This window comes from Ceratotherium simum, chromosome 37 (genome assembly GCF_057802395.1).
Source record: "Ceratotherium simum simum isolate JZ-2026a chromosome 37, ASM5780239v1, whole genome shotgun sequence".
NCBI lineage: Eukaryota > Metazoa > Chordata > Mammalia > Perissodactyla > Rhinocerotidae > Ceratotherium > Ceratotherium simum.
This window is the reverse complement of record NC_141936.1, coordinates 25,179,787-25,192,347: the sequence shown is the minus strand read 5'-3', so window position 1 is coordinate 25,192,347 and position 12,561 is coordinate 25,179,787. Positions and strand designations below refer to the sequence as shown.

General features: G+C 33.7%; 1 protein-coding gene across 16 annotated transcripts in view; it reads left to right on the top strand.

The window, feature by feature from the left end:
- Positions 1 to 12,561, top strand: part of LOC106801446 (sperm-associated antigen 16 protein-like) — a 162,622-nt gene that overhangs the window by 88,281 nt on the left and 61,780 nt on the right. For all 16 annotated transcript variants that reach the window (XM_087424856.1, XM_087424855.1, XM_087424858.1 and 13 more), the window contains one exon: positions 1,513 to 1,622. In XM_087424856.1, coding sequence (XP_087280982.1) covers positions 1,513 to 1,622 — 110 coding nt within the window. The remainder of the gene's footprint in view (positions 1 to 1,512; positions 1,623 to 12,561) is intronic.

Here is a 12,561-nt window from a genome sequence, read left to right as displayed (position 1 = left end):
TTGTTTGTTTCTTGCTTTTTGTTTTATTTCTTTTGTGAAGTGGTGCTTAGTGATATATGTATTGCATACCACCTGAGATCCACTCATATTCCTAGGATTATCTGCTGGAATGCTGGGTTTCTCTTCCTACTGCTTTCTCCTTTCTTCCCTGTAGAAGTTACTATACAGATTCTCCTCTTATGTAAAAGGGAACAAAAGGTAGTGACCTTCACAGAGTTATTGACAGGATTTCATGAAATAATACGTGTCAATTGTTTAGACCAGTGGTTGTTAAGTGGTTGTTATATGGTAAAAGATCAATGAGGCATAAATGCTAATTATTATTTAAAATTATTATCATTATCAGTTTGTCATTCTTGGTGGATGAAGAGGAAAATAAAATAAAAGAGAATTTGAAGTGAAAAATTTTCCTTAACCTCAACGAGCTGTAATTGTTGCCTTTCCCCCTCACTTGGCCTTCCCAGGTGCTGTGGGGCTCTACCTTGTAGCTCCACTGAGGGATGACAGGCAGTATGGATACCCAAGTGTTCGAAGTCTTTCGAGTCCTTTCATGTTGAACTAAGTTATGCAGCATTCTGTTTTTATGTTATTGTGTGGGTTATTTTAAGGATTTTCTTCTTTGTCTGGAACTAGTACTGAATAGGGAAACTGAGTCAGATCAGGAAAGAAACTCAATGCCAGCCATATGCTTCCTTACCTTTGCAACCTCAGTATTCTTTGAAAGCCTTGACATTGAAATCATCCAGATATTTTTGTGTTCATCATCTTTTCTCTATTATAAATCTAGTGTTATAATTTATAACATTGAGTTAGTTTTTTATTTATGAGTTAATTATAACCTTTTTAGTTATTTGAAATTGACTTGATGTTTAGAAATACAAGGGAAAATTATATACACCTAAACATATATGTATATGGAAGGATGTGAAAAAGAAAGAGATTGCTCCTATCGCTTTTATTTTTGCCTCGATGATTCTACTAGGAGTGCTCTTTATGTCCAGCCAAGTTTGGGGACCAATATTACAACTATATTGGAATATTACTCTGTGGAATATTACTCTGTATTCTCCTTTCTGATTTTTTCAACATTGAGAAGCATAGAGAATAATATTTTATTAGTACAATGTTCTTTAAAAAATCTCTTATGTATTATTTAGTTCCACTGGGGGAATTTTGTCATTGCTTACCATTCTCTCCTGTGTCCTTCAACTTTGTTTATAAACACATGAAATCTCATGGTAACAGGGATTTGGATATAATGTAGCTGGAAATTGGCTCTTATGCCTTCTAACTGGCTTGCCATACCATTTCAATAACCTTGTGGTAATGTCACCCTGCATTTTTGGGAAATGAATTTGAGACTTCACTTAAAACATTTTGGTATAGTTTTAATATTACTGTTTTAATACGTTTAAAAATACATGTATCATGACTTTGACTTTCATAGTTTGGTTATAATTTTATATCTTTCAAACAGTATAAGTATTAAGAATAAATTGTATTATCTTGTAGTTGTTCCTAATTGTGAAAAGGAAAATGAACTAGAAGGTCCTACTCAGAAAGGTCTCCGTGAAGCCAGGGAACAAAACAAATGTAAAACAAAGATGAAAGATAATACAAAGGTATGGTATTTATTTTTGTTTCCATTAATTTGTACTTAACTTTCAGATCTTCAGATCCATGGGCTCTTACAGTATCATTGTATTACTAAAAAAGGAATCTAGAAGTTATATATTCTAAGGCCCTCGGTCTACAGATGGAAAATTGAGATCCTCAAACGTTACTAGTAACGAGTTAATTGAGGGACACGTGGTTATTAGTGGCAGAGTCAGCTCAATGCGTCACTCTGCCGAGTGCCCCAACTTAGTCACAGCCATGTCTGCTCACCTGTTCACTCTTCTGCTTGAGATTACCTCTGTCCAAAGGAAATAACTCCCAGATCGTCCCTATTTCTTTGCTCTTAGTATAACTTCAAACTTTTCTTAGTCTTCTTTAAAAGTAGAGTGGAAAGAATTATGCTCCATTTAAGAATCTCTTTATATCTGAGTGCCTTTGCTTTGCAATCAGGCTGATGGTTAAAATCTTCTGTAATGATTAAAGAAAAATGGTATTAAAAATGTCTAGTCAGACAGATCAAAAATGAGGACGAAACAAAATTACATAAAACCTGTGAGGGGTTTAGTTTCTTGTTATGAAAATTGCATAAAAGTGTAGCTGAGGTAATGAATTTTTTTTTTTTTTTTGGGTGAGGCAGATTGAACCTGAGCTAGCATCTGTTGCCAATCCTCCTCTTTTTGCTTGAGGAAGATGGTCCTTGAGCTAATATCTGTGCCAATCTTCCTCTGTTTTATGTACGGCACGCTGCCTTAGCATGGCTTGATGAGCAGTGCGTAGGTCCACGCCTGGGATCCGAACCCGAGAACCCTGGGCAGGGGAAGCGGAACACGCGAACCTAATGACTACGCCACCAGGCTGGCCCCTGAATTTTCTTATAAAGTAATTGTTACCTTTGGGTTCTAAAATATCTGGAATTCATTTAAAAATGTAAATATTTACAATTATAATAGCTTTTTAGTAGGAGTAATTCTACAAGAACAATAGATTTTTGTGAATTCAAATAGTTTAATAAATCATTTACTTAGCTAATATTGATAACATTTTTTCCTCAAAGGTATACAGTGGAATCCAGTATCATATATAATATTTGAATAAAACATAGACTAAACACTTTTAGGGTATACTAAGGCTCTGATAATCACTTTTTTGTACTATTTAGATTAGTATTTTACTGTTCCTCTGTTATCACTATTAGTTTATGTATTTATGGTATTTGAGGTAGATCCCCTCTTCTAGTCAGCCTGCCTCCCCACGCCAGCAACCTGCCATGAGGACAGACTTTCCCCTTTTGCCACCATGGAGCTTTCCCACTCCTCAGCCTGCCTTTAATCTGAGTCTCTGCCAAGTGCCAGCAGTGGCGGTGGATGACTCTCTCACTGTCAGTAAGTTGCACTTGTTCTTATTTGGGTAATCTTTGTTTATCTCCACAGAGGCTATTAATTCAGGGAGCAAGTGAAGCACTCAGAATAATAAAAAAAAAATCAAAGTTAAGAATTTTGGGTATGATGGTGGTGATTGTCATCAGGAACATTTTCGTCTTCTAATAGCATAGGCATTCTCTTCCAAGGTAGTGAAGTCGTACTTAGAAATGATTTGTTGATTCATTCACTAAGTCTTTATAGCTTGTGAGATTCTACATTAGTAATGCAAGCTTGGCTTTTGATGTGACAAAAAGCTACTAAAATATAGGACAAGTACATTATGTATTTATGCATAGTATATTTTTTGGTGTTTCATTAAAATATTTAACGTAATATCTACAACATAGAAAAATTCAGGCCTTACAAAAGTGCTAAAGTGCAGAATAAAGTGAATTCTTTCCCCCTTGACCAAGTAATCATTTTTACTAATATTTCTCCTTTAATTTTCTTTGTTTTGTTTCCTTTTTTTTGTATCTTTGATCAACATCTCCTCAATTCCCCCACCCTCAGCCCCTGGAAACCGCCATTTTACTTTCTGTTTCTATGAGTTCAGCTTTTTTAGATTCCACATGTAAGTGAGAACATAGAGTATTTGTCATTCTCTGTCTGACTTATTTCACTTAGCATAATGCGCTCCAGGCCCATCCGTGTTGCCATGTTGTTGCAAATGGCACGATGTCGTTCTTTCTCATGCTGAAAAATATTCCATTTTATACACACACACACACACACACACAAACACACATACACCACATCTTGTTTACCCATTCACCTGTTGACAGACACTTAGGTTGTTTCCATATCTTTGCTATTGTGAATAATGCTGCAATGAACATGAGAATGCAGATAGCTCTTCAAGATCCTATTTTCGTTTCCTTTGGATATAGACCTAGAAGTGGGATTGCTGGATCATAAGGTATTTCTATTTTTAATTTTTTGAGGAACCTCCACACTGTTTTCCATAGTGGCTGCACCAGTTTATTTACCCACCAACAGTGCACAAGAGTTCCCTTTTCTCCACATTCTCGCCAACACTTATCTCTTGTCTTCTTGACAGCCATGCTAACAGGTGTGAGATGATACCTCATTTTGGTATTAATTTGCATTTCCCTGCTGATTAGTCATGTTGAGCACCTTTTCATGTACATGTTGGGCATTTGTGTGTGTTCTTTGGAAAAACGCCTATTCCGTTCCTTTGCCCATATTTTTATTGGATTTTTTTTGTTATTGATCTACATGAGTTCTTTATATATTTAGATATTTACACTTGATCAGATATATGGTTTGCAAATATTTTCTTCCATTCCATAGGTTGTCTTTTCATTTTGTTGATTGTTTCTTTTGCTCTGCAGAAACTTTTTAGATGATGTAGTCTCACTTGTTGATTTTTGCTTTTGTGGTTTGTGCTTTAGATGTCATATTTGACAAGAGCAATGTCAAGGGCTTTTCCTCTATGTTTTCTCTAGGAGTTTTATGTCTTATGTTTAAGTCTTTAATCCATTTTGAGTTCATTTTTGTGAGTGGTGTAAGATAGCAGTTCAATTTCATTTTCCTGCATATGGTTATCCAGTTTTCCCAAAACCATTTATTAAAGAGACTAGCCTTTCCCCATCGAGTATTCTTGACTCCCGTGTCAAATATTAATTGACCATATATGTGGGAGTTTATTTATGGGCTCTCTATTCTCTTCCATTGGTCTACGTGTCTATTTTTATCTCAGTACCATCTTGTTTTGATCACTATAGCTTTGTAGCATAGTTTGAAATCAGGAGTGTGATGCTTCCAGCTTTGTTCTTTCTCAGGATTCCTTTGGCTATTTGAGGTCTTTTGTGGTTCTAAATTTTAGAGTTTTTTTTTAATTGTATGAAAAATGCCACTGGAATTTTGATATGGCTTGCATTGAATCTACAGATGGCTTTGGGCAGTATGGACATTTTAACAATATTAATTCTTCCACTCCATGAACACAGAATAGCTTTCTATTTGTTTGTGTCTTCTTCAGTTTCTTTCATCAATGTCTTGTAGTTTCCATTATACAGATCTTGCACTTCCTTGCTTAAATTTAATCCTAAGTATTTTACTGTTTTGATGCTATTGTGAATAGGATTATTTTCTTTATTTCCTTTTCATATATTTCATTGTTAGTGTAAAGAAACACAACTAATTTCTATGTGTCGATTTTATATCCTTCAGCTTTACTAAATTTGTTCATTAGTTCCAACAGTTTTTTGGTTGAGTCTTTAGGATTTTCTATATATAAAATCATATCATCTGCAAATAAAGACAATTTTACTTCTTCCTTTCTGATTTGGTTGCCTTTTATTTCTTTATCTTGTCTGATTGCTCTATCTAGGAATTCCAGTACTATGTTGAATAAGAGTGGTAAGAGTGGGCACCCTTGTCTTGTTCTTGATCTTAGAAGAAAAACTTTTAAACTTTCACTGTTTAGTATGATGTTAGCTGGGAGTTTCCTGTACATGGCTTTTATTATGTTGAGGTACATTCCTTCTATACACAATTTGTTGAGAGTTTTTATCATGAAAGGATTTTGAACTTTGTCAAATCCTTTTCTTGCATCTATTGAGATGATAGTATAATTTTTATTTTTCATTCTATTAATGTGATATCACATTTATTGATTTGCTTATGTTGAACCATCCTTGCATCCTAGGGATAAATCCCACTTGCTCATGGCGTATGATCCTTTTAGTGTATTGTTGAATTTAGTTTTCTAATATTTTGTTGATGATTTTTGCATCTATATTCATCAGGGATATTGGTCTATAGTTTTCTTTTCTGTGGTGTCCCATTCTGGTTTTGGTATCAGGGTAATGCTGGCCTTGTAAAACGAGTTTAGGAGTGTTCCACCTTCTTCAGTTTTTTGGAAGAGTTTGAGAAGTATTTGTGTTAATTCTTCTGTAAATGTTTGGTAGAATTCACTAGTGAAACCACATGGTCCTGGCCTTTTCTGTGTTGGGAAGTTTTTGGTTACTGATTAAATATCCTTACTTGTTATTGGCCTGTTCAGATTTTCCATTTCTTCATGATTCAGTCTTGGTAGGTTGTATGTTTCTTGAAATTTATCCATTTCTTCTAGGTTATCCTATTCGTTGGCATATAATTGTTCATAGTAGTCTCTTATGATCCTATGTATTTCTGTGCTATTGGTTCTAATATCACCTCTTTCACTTATAATTTTATTTATCTGAGTCTTCTCTCTTTTTTTTTAGTTAGTCTAGTTAAAGGTTTGTCAATTTTGTTTATCTTTTTAAAAAACTAGCTCTGAGTTTTGATTTTTTCTATTGTTTTTCTGGTCTCTATTTCATTTATTTCTTCTCTGATCCTGTTATTTCCTTCCTCCTGCTAACTTTGGGGTTAGTATGTTCCTCTTTTTCTAACTCCTCGAGGTGTAAATTTAGGTTGATTATTTGAGATCTTTCTTTTTCCTTAACATCTGCATTTATTGCTATAAAATTCCCTCTAAGAACTTCTTTTATAGCATCCCATAGGTTCTGGTGTGTTGTTTCCATTTCTATTTGTTTAAAGATAGATGAAGATTCTCCTTGAGCTAACATCTGTGCCAGTCTTCCTCTGCTTTATATGTGGGTCGCTGCCACAACATGGCTTGAGGAGTGGTATATGTCCGTGCCCGGGATCCGAACCCATGAACCCGGGCTGCTGAAGTGGAGCATGATGGACTTAAATACTACAGCATGGGGCCGGCCCCTCAGGGTATTTTTGATTTCACTTTTGATTTTTCCTTGGCCCCTTGGTTGTAGGAGCGTGTGGTTTAGTTTCCATGTCTCTAAATGTCCCAGCTTTCGTCTTCTTGTTGATTTCTGGCTTTATAACCATTGTGGTCAGAAAAGATACTTGGTATGATTTCAGTCTTCTTAAATTTGCTAGGATTTGTTTTGTGTCCTATCATATGACCTATCCTGGAGAATGTTTCTTATGCACTTGAGAAGATTGTGTATTCTGCTGTTGTTGGATGGAGTGTTCTGCATATGTCTGTTAGGTCCCTTTGGCGGAAAGTATGATTCAAGTCCAATATTTCCTTATCTGGATGATCTCTCCATTGCTGAAAGTGGAGTATTAAAGTCTCTTGCTATGTTGTTATCTGTTTCTCCCTTCAGATCTGTTGATTTTGTTCTTAATACATTTAGGTGCTCCAATGTTGGGTGTGTGTATGTTTGCAATTGTTATATCTTCTTGATGAGTTGACACCTTTATTATTATATAATGACATTCTTTGTCTCTTATTACTTTTTTTGGCTTATATTTTTGTCTGGTCTCAGTGTGGCACCACTTTCTTTTGGTTTCTGCTTGCATGGAATATCTTTTTCCATCCCTTTAATTTGAGCATATGTGTGTCCTTAAAGCTGAAGTGAGTCTCTGGTAGGCAGCATGTGGTTGAGTCTTATTTTCTTATCCATTGATCCACTCTGTGCCTTTGACTGGAGAATTCTACCTATTTACATTTAGAGTACATTTAATGATATGTAAGGAATTACTAATTCCTCCCTCTTAATTAATTGCTTTCTAGCTGTTTTGTAGTTCTATTTTTCCTTTCCCTCTCTTGCTATGTACCTTTGTGAATTGGTGATTTTCCATGATGGTACACTCTGACTCCCTTGTCTTTATCTGTTGTGAATTGACCATAAGTTTTTACTTTGTTGTTACCATGGGACTTATAAAAAAAATGTTATAGATATAACAATCCATTTTACATTGATAGCAACTTAACTTCAATTTCATACAAAAACTCTGCCCTTTTACTTCCCCCTTTATGTTTTTAATCTCACAATTTACCTCTTTTTTATATTTCGTATTCTTTAAGAAATTATAGTAGCTAAAGTTTTTTTTTCTTTTTTTTTTTCTCCAAGGAAGATTGTCCCTGAGCTAACATCCATGCCCATCTTCTTCTATTTTTTATGTGGGACGCTACCACAGCATGGCTTAATGAGCAAAGTGTAGGTCCATGCCCAGGATCTGAATGCTTGCACCCCGGGCCGCCTAAGCAGAGCATGTGAACTTATCACTATGCCACTGGGCCGGCCCCTAGACATGCTCTTTTAAATGAAAAAATCCTATCTAGATTATTATGCTTCTGTGCGTAGATAGATTTATGTTCTTAATATCTCTTATATGTTTCTCCTGGAAACCATGTTTTAAAGTATTGTAAAAATATTATCAAGAAAACATAGATATTTCTTCTCCATATGAATAGGAACAAGGACACATTGGGAAGGATATATAAACACTACAATACATACAATAAAATTTTCAAAATATTGTATAACTTAAGTATTCAAATGTTGTCAAGGTTAAAAGAAAATACTTGTTATATTTTTGGAAATATTCATATTATCTTTATATTTAAACAAAATTTTAAAGTCTTATAAAAAGAATAATTAAAAAGCCTATATTAAAATTTTTAGGTACCTAGTCAACAGCAGGTTTAGCAAAAATTATTCAGAACTTATTTTAAGAAAAACTTTAGCTAAAGTTTAGATGTTTCCCTTAAAATAGCTTTCAATTGCAATTAATAATTTGTTACATTCTTTTTGATCATTTAATTCTATGTTTATTAATCAGTAATACGTTATATAAAAGTGGCTTTTCAAAACTTAGCTTATACTACCAATGCATGTAGCATTGGTACATGCAGTTTTAGTAGTTTTAGTAGTTTTAGCAGTTTTAGTAACTGCTAAAACTGGTTCCTCATAAGCTATGGGTGCGTTTTCATATTTTCCCATTTGTCTTCTTTTAGGTCTTTAGAAATTACATATATATATATATATAAAATTATAACTTTTCTTAAGAGAGCAAAAGGATATTTTTTTATCCTTAATTTAGTACTTTCATAACTTATCCTTGCGTAAGTTATCTATCATAATCCCTTTATCTTCAGCATAGCATCTATTAACAGCATGTACTTTGGCAGAAGCTGATTTAGAGCATGGATTATTTTGAAACCTAATCTGTATTTGAAACCCAGGTCTACCACTTATTACTTTACAAACCTGCGCAAATTACTGAACTTCTGTGCTTCTGTCTCTATAAACTGCAAAGAATAATATGTGCATCAAAGGGTTTTTGTCATGACTCAACAAAGTAGTATATGTAATATATCTAGCGCAGTGCCTATTACAGAATCAATACTTATGAAATGGTAGTGTTTCTGCAGCAAAGGTTACTTACCAGAAGATAAATAATACTTAATTGTTAATTCCATTTTATTCTTTTTTGTTAAATATGATATAGGTAACACTGGATAGAAGTCTGTTAAGGACTTCTAGATTCATTCCTTTTAACCATTTTTGTCATTTCAGTATATAATGGCTTGAATAATTTAGCAGTGGCTTTCTATGATTGTAGGTAGGGTTTCCCTAATTCAAGTTATGTGCAAACAGAGATATGGAGATTAAAGTGTTGTGGTGGCTACTTCTGGTTCTAATGTTTGCATGTTTCCTGTTACATGTTTGAAAGTGCTCTTATGTTCATAAAAATTGTACACAACTCTTAACTTCTTTAGGGCCTATTCTATATTTTAATTCACTTAATGAAAAATTAGAATCATTTAATATCTTTGTTATGACATTTGCCAGTGATTATGTAAAATAGATTATGGTTTAAGTATAATGATATGAAAAGGGGAAGAGGAGAGAAGGGATTTCTTCAACTCCGTGACAGTGTATGTCATCATGTTCGTGGCAACACACTGGCCATGCTAATGGTGCACTTCAAGAACAGTTAAATGCACTTAGTGCTGATTATCTTGCATTTATTAGAGCACATGCAGTTGCATTTTGTACAATATTCTTGAATATTACTATACAGGTGTTATTATTATTTTTTACTTAAAGTATCATTGTGACTTTGGCATCAACCAAGGATCTGGTATTTTGCCAGTAATTGTGAATATTAGATTAGGATGCTAAATCATTTTATTTATCAGACTTAAAGTTGCTAAAAAGGAAATTAGTTTTGCATTTTTTAAGAGCTTGGAAATATGGAAGGAATTAAAAAGTCTATAACCATGTGCAAATGGGAATTTTAATGCCTATAATTTGATAATAATATTGAATGTCTTCAGCAGTTAAAATAATTCATTAAAAATTCCTGAGGAAATACATTAATCAAAATATTTATTTATAATATTGTGCCATGTTAAATACATAAGGATTAAGCCAACTTGTTTATAATTCTGTTCTGAGTAGTAAACCAAATAAATAGAAATCCACTATTACATTAAATGTATTCTGCTTACATGAAAAGAAGTAAATGTGAATCAGAATAAAAGCAATTAAGAAATATTATTCTCAGGTTTTTAACTCTACTATTTATTTCGAATTATGCATAAGCATGGATCATTTAGAAAATACAAAAATGAGATTGCAATGAAAAGATGCTCAGCATTTTACGATATTTTGAAAACTTGAGTCAATATCAATATCTACATTATCTGTATTTCAAAATAACATTTTATGAAAAACTATGGATTTGTGGATTAAATATACCACAATTTAAAAAATAAATATGTTCAAGTAATATTTAATTTAAATGTATGTGTATATTTAATATTATATATAAATACACATGTATATTATATAACATAAATGTAAGTTATACACTATGTATGCAGTCTTCTATGACTTGTTTTTTTCATTTGCTGTTTTGTTTCTAAGATTCTTCCATGTTGTTATATGTGGCTATAGTTCATTTCACGATATTCACATTTCTGTTCTGTTATTAATGCATTTTCAGGTTGTTTCCAAAGTCTTGGTCTAATAAACAGTGCTTCCATGAATATTCTTGTATGTCTCCAGGTGCACATATGCAAGATTTTCTGTAGGATACTAATCTAGGAGTGAAATTGCTGGATCCCTGGGGATGAGGAGTTTACTAGATAATGTCATATTCTTTTCCACATTAGTTGAACCTGTTTATGAACCCACAACAGAGTTTCCATTACTCAACATCCTATCCAGCACTTGATATTGCTGGGGTTCCTGATTTTTGCCAATCCAGTGAATAAAATATGCTACCTATTGGGTCTTAATTTTCTTTTTTCTGATTAATAATTAAATTGAACATGTTCTCCTTTGTTTATAGGCAATTTATATGTTAGCTCCTGTGAAATTTCTGTTCATAAATTTTTCCCATTTTTCTATTAGGTTGCCGATCTTTTATTTGCAATGCACTTTAGATACTAATTCTTTGATCATTTAGATGAATGCAGACATCTTTTCCCAGATGGTAACTTAATATTTTATATTTCTTTGTAGTGTCTTTTTTTTGGTGAGGAAGATTAGCCGTGAGCTAACATCTGTTGCCAATCCTCCCCCCTTTGCTGAGGAAGATTGGCCCTGGGCTAACATCCATGCCCATCTTCCTCTACTTTATATGTGATGCCTGCCACAGCATGGCTTGATGAGTGTTGCATAGGTTTGCGCCCGGGATCCGAACCTGCAAACCCTGGGCTGCCAAAGTGGAGTGTGCAAAATTAACCATTATGCTACCAGGCCAGCCCCTGTAGTGTCTTTTAATGAATGGAAGATCATCATTTTGTCATGTTTTACACCTTAAATATATATAATTTTTATGAAGGAAAATAATCGAGAAAAAAAAGTCCCTCATTTTAGTGTAATCAAATTTATCAATACTTTGTTTTATGATAAAATTTATTGACACCTGCTCAATAGTTCCTTTCCTAGCCCAAGCTCAGAATTCTTCACTTGTATATTTTCTTTTAGTATTTTTGTTTATTACTTATTTTTCCCCTTACCAAATATTTCAGCTTGTAATTCCTAAAAGCATGGACTTTCTCTTACATAAACACAATATAATTATTTAAATCAAGAAATTAACATTTATACCATACTATTATTTAATCTACAGCATTTCTTCAAATTTTGCTGTGTTCCACTAATGCAATTTTTTTTAAACTAACCTTTTGATTTTGAGATAGTTGTAGATGCATGTGCAATTGTAAGAAATAATACAGAGATCTCGTGTACTCGTCGTCTGCTTTCCTCCAATGGTAACATCTTGGAAAACTAAAGTACAATATCACAATTCAGATATTGACGTTGACACAATCAAGGTATGGAGTAGTTGTGTCGCTGCAAGGATCCCTGGTGTTGCCCTTTTATAGTCATACCGGCTTCTCTCCACCCCACTCCCCCTAGCTGCTGATCCTAGACAGCCGGTAATCTGGTCTCCATCGCTATAATTTTGTCATTTCAAGATCGTTGTCTAGACAGAATCATATGGCATTTAACTTTTGGGGGTTGACTTTTACAGTCAGCGTGATTCCCTTGAGATTATTCAAAGCTGTTGCATGGATCAATCGTTTGTTCTTTTTTATATTAGTGACTGGTTGCTAATTCTTTTTTAAATATTTGGTGGAATTCTCCAATGAAACCATCTGGGCCTGAGCACTTCTTTTTCGGGAGCTTTTTAATTACAAATTTAGTTTCTTTAATGATCATAAGACTGTTCAGATTATTTCATCCTA